General features: G+C 43.0%; 1 protein-coding gene across 1 annotated transcript in view; it reads right to left on the bottom strand.

Annotated features, from left to right (window-relative positions):
• Positions 1-5,880: 5,880 nt before the first annotated feature.
• Positions 5,881-21,558, bottom strand: part of DYNC1I1 (dynein cytoplasmic 1 intermediate chain 1) — a gene marked incomplete at both ends in the record, with an annotated part of 175,990 nt that continues 160,312 nt past the window's right edge. The window contains one exon of the mRNA XM_080609610.1: positions 5,881-5,991. Coding sequence (XP_080465736.1) covers positions 5,881-5,991 — 111 coding nt within the window. The remainder of the gene's footprint in view (positions 5,992-21,558) is intronic.

The raw sequence follows: 21,558 nt of genomic DNA on the forward strand, positions 1-21,558 counted from the left end.
GGGAAAAAAAAGCTGACCTTTGTAATTCTCCAGTATTAACTGTCAGATTTTTGGTTTTGGCTTGTCATAAAAGTTAAACTTTCTGACTGGGAGATGCCTGTGCTTGACACCTGAGATTTCAGGCTATTTAAGAGCTGGTTTTACACTTCTTCCCTCACTTTTGCGTGATGTGCCTTGTCAGTGGTTTCTGTGGAAAGTCAGCAGCTCAGGGAAGACATCAGTGCTGCGCCGCACATCCTCCCGGGCCTGAGACAGGAGGTTCCTGGCCGTGATCATGGGTTCAGCCAGCAGCTGCTCCCTCCCAGTCAGAGCAGGATACCAGCCATCTCGGCCGGAGCATGCTCCAGTGCTGCTGGACTGCAGCACAGCTGGCGCCTCGCAGCCAGCAACGGGACAGGGACTGGAGCTGGGTTATTGTCAGACTTGCACAACTTCTTGGCTCGTGTGATAAAGACCGTTGCTTGTGTTTGACAAAAGAAATCACAACTCAGAGCAATTCATTCCCTGCCTACCAGTGCCCTCTCTTTCCCAGGCCTGGCAGTATGCCTGTGATTTATTCTTTGTTCTAGGGATGAAGGGGCAATGCTACCAGCGCAGGGACAAATCTCTCCTGTGGCAGATCCACTTTAGGCCACACAGCCTTTATCTTCTCCCTGGCAGGCAAGATGAGCAAGGCCGGACTGACACCCCCACCACAACTCTCCTCTTCCCCATTAACTGTCTTCTGGGGGATGGTTCTGTCCTTCTGCCCTTCTTTTTGGGGCCAGCAGATGATGGAGGCAGGGCAGAAGAGTTGAAGAACCAGTGACTGCTTCATTGTCATGCAGCTCAGTTTAAAACGTTTCAAAGCACGCTACAGCGCTGCCCAGAGATCTTGGGGATGATCTGTGCCCACAGTTGGCTTCCTCCAGACACAAAAGGATGCATTCCTGCTCTGAAAAGCTCACAGGCCAAGAAGTTGTCAGATTGCCGTGCAAGCAAACAAAAGGCCCCAAGGACAATGTTCAGTGTTTAGATGTTTGTCCTCTTCATGTTTCTGGGCAAGTTATGCAAAGTGTGGGAGAACTGGGATAAAACGTAACTGTGCTTGTTTCCTACAGGCCAGATGAGTCCCTGTGACAGCACTTCCAGGCAAAAGAAATGATCCAGTATCTGTGATGTTACCTATCGCCATGAGAAGCAGGGTAGGGGTGCCTCTGAAGCAGTTACCCCCTGCTTGTGTTTCTCAGCCCAGCAGAAGCTGAGGGATGCTTTTCTGCCTGGTCCCTGGGGAATGGGTTGGGTTTAAGCTGACTTTACATTGACAGTTTGCAGGGACACGGTTGTGAGCAAACATACCACAGGCTTCAAAAATAACATGGGCAGGTTTTTCTTAACTTGCTAAAAATACAAAACCTGACAGACTGCTCTGCATCTTCTTCAGGAGGGGACAGCCTGCTCAGGAATGACCTGCCGTACACCCCATGGTGTGCATGCACATCATGCTGCTTGCTGGCGAGCCTCTCTGCTCACCAGTGCACACGTGGCAGAGGGACGAGCAGGAATCTGCCAACCTCAATGTTCAAACACCACTGTAAAATTCAGACTTTGAGGTTCAAATATTTTGGGGATTGGTGTTGGGACCGGTCCTGTTCAACATCTTTGTCGGTGACATGGACAGTGGGATTGAGTGCGCCCTCAGCAAGTTTGCCGATGACACCAAGCTGTGTGGTTTGGTTGATACGCCGGAGGGAAGGGATGCCATCCAGAGGGACCTTGACACGCTTGTGAGGTGGGCTGATGCCAACCTGATGAAGTTTAACCATGCCAAGTGCAAGGTCCTACACAAACATAAATACATGCTGGGCAGAGACTGGATTGAGAGCAGCCCTGTGGAGAAGGACTTGGGGGTGTTGGTTGATGAGAAACTCATTATGAGCCAGCTTCAGTGTGTGCTCGCAGCCCAGAAAGCCAACTGTATCCTGGGCTGCATCAAAAGGAGCGTGACCAGCAGGTCGAAGGAGGTGATCCTGCCCCTCTGCTCTGGTGAGACCCCACCTGCAGTACTGTGCTCAGCTTTGGGCCCTCAGTACAAGAGGGACGTGGACCTGTTGGAGCAAGTCCAGAGGAGGCCACAAAGAAGCTCCAAGAGTTGGAGCACCTCACCTGTGAAGTCAGGCAGAGTTGAGTTGTTCAGCCTGGAGAAGGCTGGAGGGAGACCTTAGAGCAGTCTTCCAGTGCCTAAAGGGGGCCTACAAGAATTCTGAAGAGGGACTTTTGACAAGGGCATGTAGTGATAGAACAAGGGGTCATGGCTTTTAACAGAAGGAGAGTAGATTTAGATCAGACATTAAGAAGTTCTTCACTTTGAGAGAGGTGAGGCCCTGGCACAGGCTGTCCCAGAGAAGCTTTGGCTGCTCCATCCCTGGCAGTGTTCCAAGGCCGGGTTGGATGGGGCTTCCAGTATCAAGGCTTTGCTGAAAAACCAAGATTTGCTGAAAATAGAGGGTAATTTTGTATTTACTTCCCTACCGGGCAGATTTTGAGGCACATCTGTCATATGGGCTCTTTTGGAAAGCCAGTGAGGGGGAGCGATTTGTTTAGCAGCAGGAAAATCAATTGTACAAACAAAAAGTGTTGGAGATTCCTGGGAAGGCACAACAAGGGCTGGTCAGAAACTGCACTGAAGAGCAGCCACAACCAACAGAAAGGGAGTAAGTGCCTCTTGTTCTTACTGGGTGCTCTTCCCTCTGCTTCAGCTGCTTGTAATGGTCCTTTCATATTGTTTCTGTGGAAATCTGGATCTTTGCATTGTTCCTTCTGTGTACTGCTGAACCCCCTTCAAAAAGGAGAGAAGAATAAAAAGAGGGACTTCGGTCATACTCATTTGCACACAGCAGCAAATGCTGAAGGTCTTCTGAGGCTGCTCTTAAAACCATTTTACAAGCTGTTAATGCCATAAAATAGGGAGACTTGGAAGGCGAACATACGGAACATGCAATCCCCGCTTAGGTTCCAAAACCTGAACGGCAATATGGAAAATGTGGAAGCACATTTGCCAACCATTTCCACTGCACTGGTTATGGTGTATGGGAGAAACCGTAGGTCAAACACCCTTCCCTTTACAACCCTCACACAGTGTCCCCACACTTTCAGATGTGTGTGTACCATAGGGGCAAAAGGGCAGCGAGTGTCCCACCTCTCCTCATCAGCCACATCAAGAGTTTGCTGGGTGTGCATCTGCACTCTGTGTGTTCCTAATCTTATGTTCCATTAATGGCCAATGTGCATCTCCCACCCCCTTCCCCTTTGCACTGTGTGTGCCTGCATACATAGGTGACACTTATATGTGCTTTTGGAAAGGAAAACAGACATAAATTGGACAAAACCAACCCAGAGATGATGTCTAAGCTGCTGCTTCACAAGTGTCTCACCTGGTTGTTCCTTAGCATTCACTTTTAAGGTACAACAGTGCTGTGAGTGCTACATTGGTTCTTCGGGACAGCTCCCAAAGTACCCAGGGAAGCAGGAAGAACACAAGGCTCCCTCATGTGTGGCTCTGCTCTCAGAGCCACCAGACGATGACAAAGGTATCTGTGCTCTGTAAACTAGTTCATTTGGTGGGAGACGCCTGTCCACAGGCACTGGGATGTATCTTAAAGTCCCACCATGAAGAAGAAACTGGCCTGTACACTCTCACTGGGAGTTATTCCTAACCATTGAGAGGATAAGGGAAATCCAGCTTCTCCATAGGATCCATTTTCTTAGCCTACTCTGGCTTTTAGCAGTGCAGAGGTTTAGCCATAGCTCTGAAGAGCATTAGATGAGACATTCCTCAGCATGACTGCCCAAAGATCAGATATGGTTCCCTCCAAATTTACATACAAAATCTTTGCTGCTGTTGACTTCCATATTTCTTGCTGTAATGGTTCATCTGCCTGTCCAACGGACTGTGAGCCACTGCCTAACCCGTGTGTCGGAGTCATGCTCTGCCTCAGCACAGTGTTGAGATGTGAACACAGCCAGCAGCCTGACCACCAAGGTGTCCCTCTGGGCACTTGGTGAGATCAGGCTGCACACATTTCTTTGCTCAAGCCACAAGAGTTTGTCAGAGTTTGTCCTGCGCCTCTACTCTGCTCTCGTGAGACCTCACTTGGAGTATTGTGTGCAGTTCTGGTGTCCTCAACATAAAAAGGACATGGAACTGTTGGAGCAAGTCCAGAGGAGGGCCACGAGGATGATCAGGGGGCTGGAGCACCTCCCGTATGGAGACAGGCTGAGAAAGTTGGGGCTGTTCAGCCTGGAGAAGAGAAGGCTGCGTGGAGACCTCATAGCAGCCTTCCAGTGTCTGAAGGGGGCCTGTAAGGATGCTGGAGAGGGACTCTTCATTAGGGACTGTAGCAACAGGACAAGGGGTAATGGGTTAAAACTTAAACAGAGGAAGTTCAGATTGGATATAAGGAAGAAGTTCTTTACTGTAAGGGTGGTGAGGCACTGGAATGGGTTGCCCAGGGAGGTTGTGAATGCTCCATCCTTGGCGGTGTTCAAGGCCAGGTTGGATGAGGCCTTGGGTGACATGGTTTAGTGTGAGGTGTCCCTGCCCATGGCAGGGGGGTTGGAACTGTATGATCTTAAGGTCCTTTCCAACCCTAACTATTCTATGATAAAGGAGAATATTCCCTTGTTCCCTGCCCCAGCCTGTCTCTTAATACAGTTTAGGAGGTCTTGTCCTTCCCATTCCTTTTCTTTTAGTGCATATGGCAGCATCATGCTGCTCTGCATGTGCACAGCCAAGGATAGAAGAAAAACCAGACATGATTCAAGCCTAGAAGCTGACGTGGATCACTATCTGCTTATGTAAGATTTGTAGCAGGATCTGATGCATGTGAGGCCATTGCTGGGCAGTCCCTGTAGCAAATGTATCTATTCCCCTGGCAGCTGCATGAGCATTCTGTGAGTCAGGGCAGTCACATTATCCCAGTGACCGGTAATGAACACGCTGAGTGCTGCTGGCAAGGAAAGATGAACCACACTGCGACAGGACGGGCTCCATACATTTTATTGGCAATACTAGTGTCATACTCGGGAACCACAGCCCTTTGTCAGACTGTTAGTGTTAACTTGCATGACAAGTATCAGTGACCAACTGTATTTGAAATATAGTTAAAGTGCCTAGAAATAATAGGCATCTTGAAAGAAAAAAAAAGGAAAGGAAACTCATTCCATCCACTCAAGCCAACCTTTATAGAACTTACATCTTAAGCACAACTGATGTACTGTAATTGTTATGTGGACTTTAACGTAACCTCTACAGCAGCACACAGACAATGCAGTTCTCTCATTACGCACATGCTTTAGGATCATTTATTTTAATGCTTTCAAATAAATATGTTCCATGCAGCACACCGCAATAAATAAGGAGCAGCAACTTTCGTATAGTACATCCATTCATAATGTAAGTCACCATGTGAAACACCACATCTAAAGTCTTTGGCCCAGTCCCATACAGTGAAGCACACCACATCTGCACATAATCATATCTGGCTTCATATGGATTTAATAGGACTATGCCAGAAGGGCAATGTGAGCACAAGTTTAACCAGGGGTTCCTAGCTATTAAATACAGCTACTAAGTAGTTAAAAGGCAACAACTAAACCCATAAAGGGTTGATTTGTCTTTTCTTTCTTACTTTTCAGACAGAAATATAAAGTATGAAAATGCTCTGGATATTTTCAGCCTTGTGTAAAGCAGTGTGATTAATACGGAATGCTCTGAGCAATACTGGCACAGACACTGGCATCGAAAGCCACAGCAGGACTGACTCTGACACTGAACACCGGTGTACTCAGCGGGGGAAAGCTGCTGTTCTGGTGGTGGCGGGCGCTGCTCCTTGTCGTCCTCTAGCCAGACAGCTCCACCGCCCCTTCCTCCTCACTGTCTGCCCGGTTGGCGCGGATCTCCACCAAGGTCCGGGCGAAGCGGGTCCACTCGTCATTGTGCGGGACAGCCAGCTGCGGAGAGACCACAGGGAATTAGGCTACATAGTGAGGCTGGTCAGCATCTCTCCAACCCCAAACTGAGGCACCTCCATGAGCAGGGCTCCTACTGCAGTCATTGCAGCTGTGCTCGGTGAAAGACAGAGGCATGAGCCTCCCAAACCCAGCTCCAGGACAAACCCGGCAGCTTCTGCATCAGTGCCACAGAAAAAAGCTCTGTCATCTGCCTGATTTTGAGGCAAAGTTTCTCTCTGGCGTGCTGTTGCAAAACCTACCCCTTGGTTAAAGTATTTCAGATTTAAGGTGAGGCCTTGATCTCTACAAGCATATACACGTCTGTTTAACCTTGCACATGTGAGCTGGCCATTTGAAGTCAGCAAGGCTGTGCCCAAGTGTAATTGTTTGCAGGACCAAAGTCAACGTGCGCTTTAACAGCTGTGTATTGAAACTGTTTTCCTGAAGTACATTAAAGCTCTTAATAGTAAAATAAATATGTTATTTTAGTTACCCTCCTCTATGTGAAGGAATTCACAATTACAAGAAATGCGTTACAATGGAAATGTTATACCAACCGGGTACTGCATTACTGGTCTGATTTTTTATATCATTATGCAAGATCCATTTCCATTTAATACCATTGATGTTTCTAATGAAGAGCTCTTGAACATTAGGCTTCAAGAGGGATGTGTAATATAAATAGCTAAACTTCCAGACAAAACGCTTTAGTGCTATGGCAAAATAATACTGCAGTCATTTCCAGCTGGATCCAATACTGCAATTTCTGGAAGATAAAGCAAGCTGGGATTCAGATCATTAAAACAAACAAACAAACAAAAGGCAGTTTTCTCAAACTTTGTTTTCATTAACTCAGATTCCAGAAAACAGCAACAAGCACCCAGATGAATGATGCCCATTTTTACTGCCCCACTGAAGCCCTGTCGTCATGTCCTGAATACAACATGAAAAAACAGCTGTTCCAATATATCGTGCAGTGCTTGGTACTGAAGAAGGCAACTGTTTAGTAACTACAGAGCAGATAATAAATTAGCAAATGGATGCCTTTAGACTGAACAGTGAGCACGACTTTAGCTAATCCAGTTTGTGGTACCTGATATCCAACCTTACTGACTTACTTCTTTTAAAACACTGCCAAAATGCAATGCAGATGGCTGGCTGCCTACGTCCCTTTGGCACTAGCAGGTTAGAGCTGCACACAAGGCTGTATGGTACACTGTACTGGAATACAGTGAATATTCTCCTCTCCTTCCATCTCCACAGTGATACATGTAACTGGAGACCAAAAGACGGATTCATTACATGAACTAGCAAGCCCAGCTGGGGAAAGAGCCTGCGTATATGCCCAGTGTTAACCACGTGTGAAAGCTCCATGTTCACTGCTGCAAGTCCAGTGTTAATCATATGGATAGGAATTCGTAATACTGGATCTAAACATCTCCTCCAAATCTCAATGGCACCGAACAGTTTTTCAACTATTTTGTACCCGGTTTTGCCTCTACATCCAATATTTTGGGGAAAACGTAGCATGCTTCAAGCTTCCCATGTATAGTGCATTTATCAGTGACTCAGTTACATTATGAAGGGCTGAGGTATAACAAGTTTGAGGTTTTGCCTGTTGGAATACTGAATATAATACAGTTCAGCACTTACTGAGGCTACAGATTGAGAAATGCAACCTGTGTGAAAGCCATCTCAGCCCCTCACAACAAGTGTCGCTGCTGTCTCTGTGTTTCCCCTTCTTTGTCTTCCACTCTTTTTTCTCCCTTACTTATCCCAGGAACAGAGACCAGACTTTCAGGAGTTAAACATTTGGGACAGCTGCCTCTCATGCTCACATGCACTGATGTGGATCTGTTATGGCCTTTATCCGAAAGACAGCTCAGTTCTCTCAAAAACCTTCAGCAGAAGGAAATGTAACACCAGACTGGAGGTTGGTGCACCAACACACACGTACCCGTAGCACAGGTTTCAGCATAGCCACACACCTACACAAGCTACTGTACAGTAACTTAAGGGGCAGTGCAGAGATCCTTCTATCACAGATGCAACCAAAACCAACTCTATTGCAATTTCCATTACTATTGCTTGTGTCCTAAAAGATTTTATTTGTTGTTATATGTACAGCACTACTGTTAATCAAACTCTAGAATAAAAACATAAAATGATATTCACTTATTTCAAGTAGTGAAATAAGTGATTTTAATGATTCTAAAATCATTAAAGTGCAACAACATCCTAGGCGAAGGATTTATTGAATTTATTAAAGGCTCATTTCTCCTTGTCTTTTAAAGCCCTAAACACCATTACACTGTATTAAATGGCTAAAGAAGACATGTCATTCTAAAGAAAAAAATGAAGTAAATTTGTGACATTGAGATAATTTCATTTCCTTTACTCCACAGCATGGACACAGACAAATAAAATCAAGGTCCAGCCTATTAAAATAAATGGTATTTCAAACTTGAAGAGTCTCCCCACAAATGCATGCATTAAGGGCATTATTGTCAGCTGACAGAGTTAGCAAGGCCTGGTTTTTATTGACTCAGTTCACAAAACAATTAATAATTGAAGTGAATACCTTCAGCACAGACATGAAAACATTCAGTGCCCATGCATGATTTAATTCCTTAGAATTTCATCTTATTTTACCTTCTTTAATCTCATGGACTGCATCATGCTTTCAATGAGGGGGCCAATCCTGCTAATAGACTGTTAGTAGAATAAACCTCTCTAATAGAAATTCCTCAGAGATGCAGAAGGAAACCTTGGCAATAATGAAGTCAAAGGAAAAACTGAGCTTTATTCCCCCTCCCCTTCTTCCTGTGAAGGCCCTAATACTGAACCACAATAGTTATAAAGCAAAAGACCTCAAATAAAAACAAAAGTATCCACCAACTCCAATTCAAATTCTTCTCTGAGTTAATGCTCCCCTTCCAGTCATTTTCTGTTAGAGTTCCTTCAGCTGGGCACACCGACACCCCCAAGTGCTGGAGGCCTGGGTCTGCCTGTGCAATCTCCCTTTCAGCTTCTCCACACAAGTTTTTTCTGTAAATAGTAGGGCAGGGATGGAAGAAGCCAGGAGACCCTTCCTAGAGGACGGGCAGAGGTTTAGCGTTATCCGAGTGTTCCTCATTTGTTCAATGTTTTTGCCATTTTTCTGTCCACTTCCAGATACCACAAATCAGCACCTGTTGAGCTCCAGCAGTCACGATCTTGATGCAGGTTAGAAACGTTCACCAAAGCGTAATAAGCTGATGTAATAACTCGCAGTAACATTTGGGTCAGAAGGTTATTTGAATAAACTGACACTAAGGTATGGAGCGGAACAAGAAAATAAATGCGATCGTGTTCTCCTTTGATCCCTTGACAACGGAAGGTAAGTGCTACCCACACCTAATTAATTGACTGAATTACTCACACTGCTTTAGCTTAAATACCATGGAACGTTTAGGTTGCATCAGATAGCAATTCTAATGGGGAGAACCAGTATTATCAAAGCAAGGTGGTGACTTCAGCTAAACTTTGTCTGCTAAGCTGTTGGAAGAGGGGTACTTTTGTCTTCTGTCTGGGTTTTAAAATATCAAAAGCGTTCAGTCTACAAGCTGCTGACCTGCAAGCGTGACTACAAGTTTACACATCCACAGAAACCTGCTTCTGCTTGTAAAGTTACACATGCTCAGCTGGTGACAGGAGTGAGAATTTAGCATAGGAAAACATCTTCTCTAGATGTTAGGATGGTCATCCATTTTTAACTGGGGAAGACATTTAAGTCAGGACAAGTGGGGTCTCCTCTTTCTCAAGAAACCCAATAATAATCAAAGTTTTCTTGATATGATCCTTTTAGATCTTCTCCCATAGTTCACTTTCATAAAATATTCTTCAAAAATCACTCAGTATCTGGAAGTATCTGTAAGGGCCTCCTACATGATCAATAATGTACACAAATAACAAAGGCATGTAACGTACTAAATACTGGACACCTGTAAGATTTTACCTAGCTCACAAGCCCTTTTTCTTGCTTATTAAAAAAATTATTTACGTGATGCAAACTCTCTGAATTATTTTCCCCACCACCTCCATTACTGTGATTTTAGATAAACAGATTTTGGATAAGAAAAGATAACTCACCAGCACACGCTTCCTGACTGAACAGTGCAGCACCAGTAAAGTGGCTGGAAAAGGGAGCCTCCCTGGGCAGCACTGTCCAGCCAGCAGCCTTCAGAACCCCAGGCAAAATGGGTTCAACCGAGTTCCCAGACTGCGACTGGCTGTGTGCTGCACATGAGGGGGGATACACATCAGCCACAATTAATAAGCACTGGAGAGGTGGACTGGTAATGTCAGCAAGCCCAGAGCGGCCTCAGATAGTAACATGAAACAGATTTCTGCCTATTCCTGCAAGGCATTACACTTATCAGTGTATCTTATTATAGATAAAAGACATTACACATAGACAAATCTTTCCCAGCCTGTGCCTCCCCACTCCACCCTACATATATATACCAAGGGGAGGCAATTTTTGACAGAACAGAACAGAATACAAAGGGCCTAAAAACTGAGATGATGGGATGCAACAGCAAAAGGATTGTAAATTAGGAGCTGAGATCTCTCTGTCCTCTTGTCCTTCTCCTTCCCATCTGCTAGAGGTAGCTGGTTCCTGGCCAGCTAGAAGCCCCTTGTCTGTAGTAACATTCTCACCCTCTTCTGTTCTGGGTGATAATGGATTGAGCTGTACTTTCAAGACTGGAGAGGATCTAAACAACTTTTGGATTTGGAAAGAAGGGATTTGTCCAGTTGTGTTGCATAGGCCAACCACAGTAGGTCGCCTGGTTCATTTTTCAGAGTCGTGGGGTTACAGCAGACTTCGAAGGAACAGGGCTTGTAAAGTTTTAAGGTAAGATTGTTCCAACTTGTGCCTATTTTCCACTGTAGATAAAGAAAACCACCAGACCCAACAGAAATGACCACTAGGATCTTCCTGATCATCCACTTGGCTTTGTCCTGCTGACATGTCACAATTCTAGGTGATTTATGCAGTGACAAGACTATATCCTCTGGTTCCACCACAGAGCCCTTGGATTTTTGAACCTTCTGAAGCTTCTCTGTGTTTCCTGGGTGATCACTCTGGTCAAGTACTTTACTTACCTGTTAGCTTTCCAGCCCTGAAGCACAAACAGGTGCCCCCCTTGATGTTCGTACTGACCAAGGGGAAGGTTTATGTGCATCTGGTAAGAGAGAAAAAGAGCCCGCTGCCCCCGAGGCTCACCAGGCCAGTCACAGGCAGCAGCATGAAGGTGAGTTTCACCAGGAGCAGCCTCCTCCATCTTCTCGTCAAGGCAGAGATTTCCTCTGCGTACAGAGCTTCCAATCCATACACCAGAGATCCTACAAATACACACTATTGCCCATGTTTTCCCACAAACTTGCTATTAGCACTGCACTGAACACTGCTACTCTTAACACTGCAAGAGAGAACTCATGAAAAGGAGGTGCTCTGGTCAGGCAACTCTTGATGCTGACAGTTGTGTCTGCTTGTGCTGGGCTCTCCAAGCACGCAGAAAAAGCAACAAAACCCAATGCCTGAAGACACAAATCAACATAAATTTACCTTCATAATAAATTTATGATTTTCAGATCATGTAACACGCCCCGGTAACATTTGCTCTTTTAAGTTAGGTCTACTGAAAAAAAGAAAAAGAGAAAAGAAAAATAAAGAATTGAGACAAAAATCCCAAAGCTTTGAATGTGCCTTTTAAAGGAATCTATCCAGAAGGTTGAAATAAGATATCACAACGTATTTCAAGATTTTTGTATATTCCCCTACTATCCATCTTTTTTATGGCTGAGAGTGTTCCAGCTCAATTTGTCCAAATCTCCGTATAGCTTCAGTTTCCCTGAAAACCACTTTCCAGCAAATGAATTATTCAGTGAGGATATTCCACTTTATTCCTGGCTGCTTGCCTTCCCTGGAGCCTGTAAATCTTTGGGATGGAAGTGGACAAACTCTTCCTGCCTTCATCCCTCCATGCTCTTCTCCAGCACAGCTCTACTCTGAGGCCTGGGCACTCTCTTGAGAAGGAGATAAATGCAATTTCAGCAGCAGCCTCCACTTTGGAAGGATGAATGTCTCATAGGTGCAAATCGAGCACAGTCATAGAATCACAGAACGGTTTGGGTTGGAAGTGACCTTAAAGCTCATCCAGTTCCAATCCCCTGCCATGGGCAGGGATACTTTCCCCTAGACCAGGTTGATCAAAGCCCCGTCCAGCCTTGAACACTGCCAGGGACGGGGCAGCCACAACTTCTCTGAGCAACGTGGTCCAGTGCCTCACCACCCTCACAGGGAAAAGCTTTTTCCTAATGTCAAATCTAAATCTACCCTGTTTCAGTTTAAAACCATTCCCCCTTGTCCTATCCCTGAAAAAAAGCCCCTCTTCAGATTTCTTGTAGGTCCCCTTTAGATACTGGAAGGCTGCTCTAAGGTCTCCCCGGAGCCTTCTCTTCTCCAGGCTGAACAAGCCCAACTCTCTCAGCCTGTCTCCACAGGAGAGGTGCTCCAGCCCTCTGATCACCTTCATGGCCCTCCTCTGGACTCACCCATGTTCAACCTATTGTGTTTCCTTTCAGTGACTGTACCGCACAGGCCAGTCTACCTGGCACCAGTTCATGACCTTCAGCACTGATGCCTGGTGAAAGTATTGTGCAGTCCCAAACACCGGGTAAATAATCACTTTTTTTCCTCATCTTCGCCTAGATTTCAGATGCTTCAAAGCAAAACCAGCCATGGGAAGAACCTCCTCAGTGCCGCCTCTGACTGAGGGGCTGTTGAGAAGGGGTGAATTTTTCCAACCAGAAGGGTCTATAATCGCTTCTAACACACACGTCCCATGGACACAGGTGTAAAAAGAGAATCTGAAAATGAACCGTTACACCACGACTTGGAACGAGCTGCCGGCGTATGTGGTCTGCAGCCAGCCCGCGCAACCGTGCCGCCACACACTGTTTTCAATTAGATGTTTGCAGAGGAGCCTGCATGGTGGTCCAAGATACGCTCTAGGGGTGACAGCGGTTCCCCATTCAAAAACCTGCAGCCGATTCAAATACATTTCGAAGAAACAGAATGCCTTCTTATTTTTGTATATAGAAAACCTTGTTCTGACCTAAGCTGATGGATTTCTATAGCCACTCACCGTGCTCCTAGTGATCAGAAACTTTCTGATTAATGCACACCTTTTATTAGCTGCATTTGGGTCTGTTGTTGTTAAGAGGCAAAGGCTGATCTTATTTTAGACAATCCTGTTTACTTGTCCCTGCTTCAGCACAGCTGTATTTGTAAAAAAACCTTATATCCAGCAGGGAAAAGAAAAACTGTATGAAAATTGATGTTCCCCTAATTTCTGAAATACTCTGTTGCTTTTGAGAAGGGCAAGATAAACACTCTTTGAAGAGATAGCTAATTAGAGCTTAGGAAGTATACAGATTAACTTGAGTTTGTGGAAAACGGCGAGTCTGGTAAACTAATGACTAAAATCTCAGACTTCACACCAAGTTATTTGTGTATGTGGTTTATCACCATTTTTATATTCTTTCAATTTAACAGCATCATCAACTAAATGTAGCTTCAGGCGAATTTCATTTTAGCTATTTTCTCTAAGCAGAAGTTTTATCAACCTATATTGTCCATATCACCCTCGAAAATTAAGTGCTGTATTGAAATCTGCTGCAAATACTTTGTGCAATGGATTAACATCTGAATGCATTTATGACATTGTAGATATAAATATTTTTAATGATGATAAAATGTAACTATTTCAGCTTGATGTTCTCTCAGAAGCAGAACAGACAACCGGTCTCATTTTCTGGGTAAAAAAGAGCACTTGCAGAATGAGGACTGTAATACTTACAAGTGAAAACCAAGAAATACAGTTCTGCTTTAAGCCACTGATCCTGTCTTCTGGAGTGCAACAGATGTTTTATCACTATCGCTGAGGTGAAAACAGATATGTAAATGTAAATATTAAGTATCTTGATGTGCACACACAGAGCAGGCAGGCATGCACCTATTCTGGCCCTGGTCTCGCCCCCCAGAATCAATTACAGACCGCCTTTGATATTTTTCTCAACCTATATGGATTTTTTTTCCTGAAAAAGCCTGTATTTTTCCAGGCAACACCCTATGCCACACACATGGATGGAAACAAAGTGGGAGGTAATATGCAACGAAATGGCCACCAAAGTAACCAAGAGCACCCTTTCCACATAACTATAGTACCACTGTATTTAACTCTTGGGAGAGCCGAGCATCACTGTTAACAATGGATGAAACCACTGGCAGGAACTCAAACCCCACATACTGTATGCAGATGATTTTAATAAGATACAGTGTTTAGACCACAAAGGATACACTCCAGAGTAGCTCTATATATATTTGTTTACTTAATTGAAGGGGTGGAATACCATAGGCAGCCTAAATACTGCATTTATTCTATGCACAGCAGTCAGTCTAGTGTCACAGACACAGTATACACCACCCTTCTACAAAGTTAATTACTTAGCCCTCATCTAGATTAATGTCTGTTGTGATTTATTTCTTTGCAATTCACCAGCAGGGTCTGATTTAACTAGTGCTGCCATAGTAAAAAGAAGACAAAATATTAGCTTATATGACAAAAAAACCCTCTTAATCTCAAACAGAAAATGAATCCATTTTCAGCAAACTTTGACTTTTTCTCCTAAGGAGAACAGTAGCTGCTGAATTGTTACACATTTGATGGTAAATTATGTTTTGAATACCTAGCAAACAATGGTGCTATTTTAATAATTTATAAGTAATGTGCAAAGATACACTGTATAAATGGCCTACATAGGAACTCAAGCATTTGAATGCCCATTAATTCTTTTCTAAACTTAGTCCTCTTTGTCTGCAGCAGTCATCTTGATGCCAGTCTAACAGGAGAGCAGACCAGAATGTAGTCCATAAATTACACATACATGACACACAAATTCATGTTAACCGAACATTAAGATTGCAGACTTTAACACTTCAAAGATAGGAAATGTCACAGTTAAGGCTAACTCCCTCAATTTGAGCATGTTACTCATTTTGTGTTATGATATTGTCTTTAATCTTTAAAGGAAAAAAAGAAAAAAGTAAGAAACAACAAACCCTGTGCTGGAAGCAAACACCAGTTATGGAAACTTCAGCCTGAGGATTAAAACTTGATGGGGCACATGGAAAAAAAACAAGGAAGTCAGAAGTATCTTTAATTGTAGACAATGCTACAGTTCCACCTATAATATCACAGTTGGCTCAGGCTCTCCTCAATTAACCAGAAAGAATGATGTCCGAGCTATCAAACACATTAACCTTCCCTCAACTAATGTGTACAAATTCTGCACTTGATATTGACTACAGAGGATAAAATAACGAGCAATCACCAGTCATCTTGAAAGAGATAACTGAAAATTGAAATTTAGATTACTTTTGCTTCCTTAGATCACCTCTTATTTTTAAATTACAAATGTTAAGCTATAATCTTATATCCTGTGCTTTAAGCACACCAGAGTGCTTTCACTAGTCATGTTATGGGGATCCTCTCCTGCAGATCCCCTCGAGTTATGCTTTCAATGGCAGATACTATTGGCCTGTTTAAGTCCCTGGAAACAAAAGGGATCTAATATAATTAATAAGCTATGGGAGCTGAGAGAGCATTTGACATGTTTCAGAAAAGCTCACAATTTTACTTCAAAAGAGGTGGTGCCCTAAGCAGCATTTTGTGGTTCCTAACTTCCCATCGCTTCTGCAATGCCATCAGTTTACGGGTTAAGAAAAACATTGATGCATTCTGCCTGCTATTTGCCTCCCATGAAGATCTCAGTCCTGCTTTGATTGCCATTTCTCAAGGTCATTGCAAACTCTCGCAATTTTTTTGCACGACTTTCATGACATTTAACACATGGAGCTAAGAATTCCTCCTCTACTAAATTATGTTATCAGCTCTCACCACTGCACTAAAAAGCCTAAATATACCAAATGGAACAAAACTAGAAGGTAAGGAGCCTTTAACCGTAGTGTTCCTTCCCATATCTACGTTTTCTTTCTTTTCTTACTGACAGCTACATGGATTGGAGGAACTGTCCCACCACTTCCACTTGAAATAGCAGATATTCAACCTCTAGGGTAACTGCACTGGCAAAGGTGCCTCCCTGAAAGTCCAGCTGAGTGAAGGACTGTTGCCTCAGGGAAGAAATAAATCATGGTGTCTTCAGCTCAGCCTGCTTCATTTCCAAACCAAGTCAATCATGTCCACGCCGTGATTCATGCCCAGAAACATGGCAGAACAGGAACTGTACAGGACTATTGTCACGGCTTTCCGGCTTCCAGCTGGCAAGTGGACACTGACCAAAAGTCGCGTACGAACTGCTCAAAGGCTCTGGTCTGCAGGACAGTTGCTGCCTTTCCTGAGATTTTGCACACATTCCACTACCTGCAAAAGCTCATCCATGGAACAGCAGTTTGGCTGTTGTCTTTTTTAATTTCAGACATGGTCTTTTCCCTTGCTCTACACACCGAAGGACACATTTCACATTTAAGTTAAACACTGAAGATGGAATTTTAGCTGCCTAATAGGATGTATTAAGGCCCAGAGTTATCCTCAACTGATATTTTAGGTTCAACCATTCTTTTCCAAGTCAAATTAAATAAATTAGATATTTTTTCATGTTCAAATACAGACCACTTTGCAAACCATAAAAAAAGACTGAAAACGTAGTTAAGGATTCTCAACATGAAAACTGCTACTGAATGTGGCAGGTTGAAACCACAGAAGCATCATGAAGAAAATTAATTATACAAAGCAGCTGTTGTTTCAGTTTAACACCACAATGATAACACATTAATTTCAATGAACTTGCAAATTGCTGCACACAGACTAAGCTTAAACTGAATTCTGCATTTGGTACTTTTTCCCTTCCGTACTTTCTGTTATTTAAAAGCCATGAACATTTTTCAGTAACACATCTTTTTGTGTATCTTTTTGGGATAAAAACTATCAGAGAAAATACCACCCAACAAACTTAACTAGTGTTAGTCTGGGACTTTATACATACATTGACTTCAGTTTTGTCTCCCACTGGTGTTCCAGGTTGCAGGGTCAGAATGGGGAAGACCAGCTAAAATACTCGCTCAGCTTCTGCTGCCTCACCTGCAAGTTCCATGGAAAGCCTGGACCCAGATTACCTTTTCCACTAAACCTCTTGAAAGGTTTTCAGGAGAAGCAGTAACTGTCAAGCTGGTAGTGGAGCCATTGGTAGTGCTGATGTGCTAAACATAGAGTGGATGGACAAGTATGTCCTACCTGGAGCCTGCCTTTCTCCTTTCTTTCTTGCCCTTTACCGTGTTTCCCAGCTCAGCAGGAAAAAATGGGCAGGAAGATTGTCATAGACAGCTCTCCCTTCTCTCCCTCCTGCACGCTTTACTGTGTAGAAAGGGAATGATCTCTTATAGCTTCTTTTCTGCCACTCTCATCACTTCGTTATCTGAGTGCCTTCTAATAGTGCATTAAGCTACATGATTAACTCCTGTCACATGTGGCTTGTTCTCTCTGATCCTCTCTGCAGGGGGAGGATCCGGGCCTTTGCAAGGGAAAAGGAAACATACATTTGCTTTAAAAGTAGTGTGCAAACGAATAAAAAGGACTGGAGCCAGATTTTTGTTGGTTGGTTGACTGGCTTTCTTAAGCTTTTTATTTCATGTGATGAGGAGATGAGGAACCCTCATAAAAGATATTTGTATCATATTGGAAACTCATGTCTTTTTACCCCATGAAATTCTCTGGGGAGCTAGTAAGCCACCTCGGGAGAATTACTGAAATATTTCACCATAAGCAACTGAAGGTAAGGATAAAGAATAAACTGAATTTTTAGGATGACTATTTAACCCATCCTCCCCACCCTGCTTTCTGTCTATTTTCACTAATGCCCATTTAATTCCACTGTCTATCAACAACAGAAAGGTTTTTTGTTACAAATCTGGTACTTCCTCCTTTAGTTTTAACAAGCAATATTCTGGCAGTAAAATGATAGTGGAATTTGATGTTCATATATATATGTGTATATATATATATATATATTAAAAAAAAAAAAACAACAGAAACTCTGTTGTTACCAAGAACAAGCATACATCAGCAGCCTTCCAGTATCTGAAGGGAGCCTACAAGGATGCCAGAGAGGGACTCTTCATCAGGGACTGTAGCAACAGGACAAGGGGTAATGGGTTAAAACTTAAACAGAGGAAGTTCAGATTGGATATAAGGAGGAAGTTCTTTACTGTAAGGGTGGTGAGGCACTGGAACATGGTGCCCAAGGAAGCTGTGAATGCTCCATCCCTGGCAGTGTTCAAGGCCAGGTTGGACGCAGTCTTGGTCTAGCATGAGGTGTCTCTGCCATGGGCTGGAACTAGATGATCCTAAGGTCCTTTCCAACCCAAAAGATTCTGTTATTCTATGATTCTATGATCATGGCATAGGCAGGAGTATGCCAGGTGTGACCCATTGCCGTATCACACAGAAGCACATCACAAAATCCTGTTGTCAGGCTCCACTTCAAGAGGCTGTTTGTCCCACTGTCCCTATCTGTTCTGTAACTTCTGCCTTCTGATAGTTAAAAATAGTCTTTTTGACTCGAACAGATGACCAGCTTGCTGCCACATGTGCTGGTGGCAGCATGTCCTCAGTTCCACTAGTTTTCCCTCTCTGGCCCCAAGCACTCCTACTTCTGCAAGTACATGAACCATCTATATTGCCACCAGACTTCCTTGGATAGTCATACCAAGTTCTTCAGCCTCTTTCTACAGGCTACTCTTCTCTCCCAGTAGCCTAGATCCACATCTCTCTCTGATACATTTCAAGGTTGTTTTTTTTTTAAAAAAAAGAGGGAAAATGATTTTGAAGTAATTTTTTAAATAACATTGATTTTATGAAGCTACTTTGAAGTCAAAAGGCCACAATGAAGGATGGAGAAAGGCAGAGAGGTAGTGGTGCCACATGATGTGCAAGAAGTGGCAAGGAAAGGGAAGTGCAAAGCCCAAGGCTGGCACTGGAGATAAACAGCTCCAACCTGCAACAACCAGCCTTGGGTAAATCAGATTAGTTAGATCATGGCCCAGTCTTCCCTCTTGAAATGTACTTCTCTAATAAAGATTGCTATTAGTAACATAAGCCTCCATTCCAGCTTATTTACATACCAAAACAAACTGAAAGAGAAAGGTAACTCATACCCTTTTCCATTTCTTATCAGACTAGTACAACCTTACTAACAAGTACACAGCCAGGGATAGGCGTGTATAGGAGTACTCACAGGCATAAATATATATATTTCTATGCCTGTATGCAGCCAAGCCTTCTTTTAAACCGTAAAAGTATATGAATGCTTGATTTTAACTTATCAACATAACAACATTGTTTTTCTGCAGAAGAATAAACCAGTGCTTACATAAAGCCCTCAAAGCATTCACAGTAACCTAAAGTAATGAATATTGTAATGAGAAACACAAGTATTTAGGGTGATAATGACTGGACTTTGCTCTACTTAGATCGGCTCACCCCCTACGGAGGCTACCAAAGCTTAAAGATTTTATCACCCTAGTAATCAGCAATGGGTAATGGCCTTCATAAAACACAGTAATTAAATTGACTGATTTCAAACTAGTGCATTTTTTTCATTAGGGAGTTCTTATTTAACCTACTTCAAAAATCCCTTTGTGAATACTCGCTGTATTAGTCAAAATTCAAATGACAAGGGACGAAGAGCTTGTTCTGCTCAGTACTTCAGAGGCAGAGGGGAAGCAAATCAAAACCTTAGCTCTTGACATTTTCCAACAACGCAAGAGATTCTGCTTTGTTAAAACATGCTTTTAAAATTCTCTGAGGCCAGTGTTCCAACCTCCCTAGCAAAAATATCAATGGTGAAATTCAGGCACCGCCTCGCAATCCATTTAATTATCCTTTATGCCTGAATTGTGTGCGTTCTTGTAACTACTGTATCTTACTTGATCTTTGAATGCTTTTGTATAAAACTGAGTTGTAAGTACAGACCTTTATTATTGCTCAAATTTGCCTTCATGATACGTGCATGAGCCATTTATCTGTGTTCCAAAAATACTTGTAACTCAACACAGATTTTAAGTATCTTATGGCGAGTTTCAACTCTGCTTTTGTGGCAAAAACATTTCCTAACTCAATATATGCTCTACAGGAGCTTTATGATGGCAAAAGTAAACCTACTGGAAAATCTACCTGGATAACTGCATGACACAAAACCTAGTTTCATATTTCTCTCTCTGGGCTACAGCAGCTTTTAACCTCATGAAAGAGATGCTGGATACATTTTCTGTATGAAATCCATAGTGGAACACAGGGATCTGAAGATAGGAGCACAAGTACCAACCTTTCCCTACTTTACCCAGAAAACAAAGTGACTCAGCGGCCACGCTGAAATGTGAGAGTTGGTCACAAATACGCATTTTTCTCTGTCTAGAACCCTAAGAATCTCAGAGCAGCTGTTAAAGGCTGTTGAAATCCAAGGTAATTATTTTATAGACATCAGTGGGATATTCCTTACTGTACTACTTCATCTACATATTTCGGGCACTTGCCAGCTCTTCCCTCACTGGTCATGTACTTGAAAGTGTGCTGCAGGACTAACACCCATCACGGTGCAAATGGGGAAGTACACAAGCAACCTAATGCAGCAGCCCTGAAACAGCTTAAGGAGATATTAACTCTGAAACCTAACAAAGTCACAAAAAAGATCAATATGATTCCAATTCTACTGCAAGGAAACATGGACAGAAGTAACAACTGTGTAAAGAATTCCAGGTAACTGCTTTCTTTGGCAGAGCCATCTTTCCTGGGTAGTCTAGGTAAAGATCATTCCTTACTTCTCTCCAGTTCCACCTGTCCTTCTAGTTGCCCTTTAAAAGCATGACCAAAATCAACTATCTGAAAGATCACCACACAGATACAATAGTTTGTCCTGTAAACTAGTTTAACAAAATAATGTAGAGCAATAAGCTCCTTGTGACTACAGCTTCAAACTCTCCAATCTTGTGCTGCAAAACTTACTTTACATTTTATTACGATCAAAGAATAAATAATTGAATTACAGTTTCTATCTATTTATTCACAGTGCAAGCAGAATATGACCTGGAAGAGATTAATGGAAAACAAAATAAACAATGGAAGGTGGATGAGAAGCTACTTCTTTCACAAAGGTGCAAAGAGCATTCTCAATAAGCCAGGTAAGCAACAGACGTGGTTGTTAGAGAATATTTATGACAGCGGCAACTGTGTAACATCACTGAAGCATGCACAATGGGAGCAAGCTTTCTAGAAAATGTATCTACAAAAGAGACATGCAGTTAGGTCTAACTATCAATCATCAGGACATGTGAATAAATCTATAGTCAGTGGTCCATGTTCTGTTAAAATCAACTTCTACCATACAGAAAACTTGCTGACCAGTAATTAAGACATACGACCACAGAAACTAAAATATGTTATACAT

The sequence above is a fragment of the Psittacula echo genome, assembly GCF_963264785.1.
Source record: "Psittacula echo genome assembly, chromosome: 2".
Classification (NCBI taxonomy): Eukaryota; Metazoa; Chordata; class Aves; order Psittaciformes; family Psittacidae; genus Psittacula; species Psittacula echo.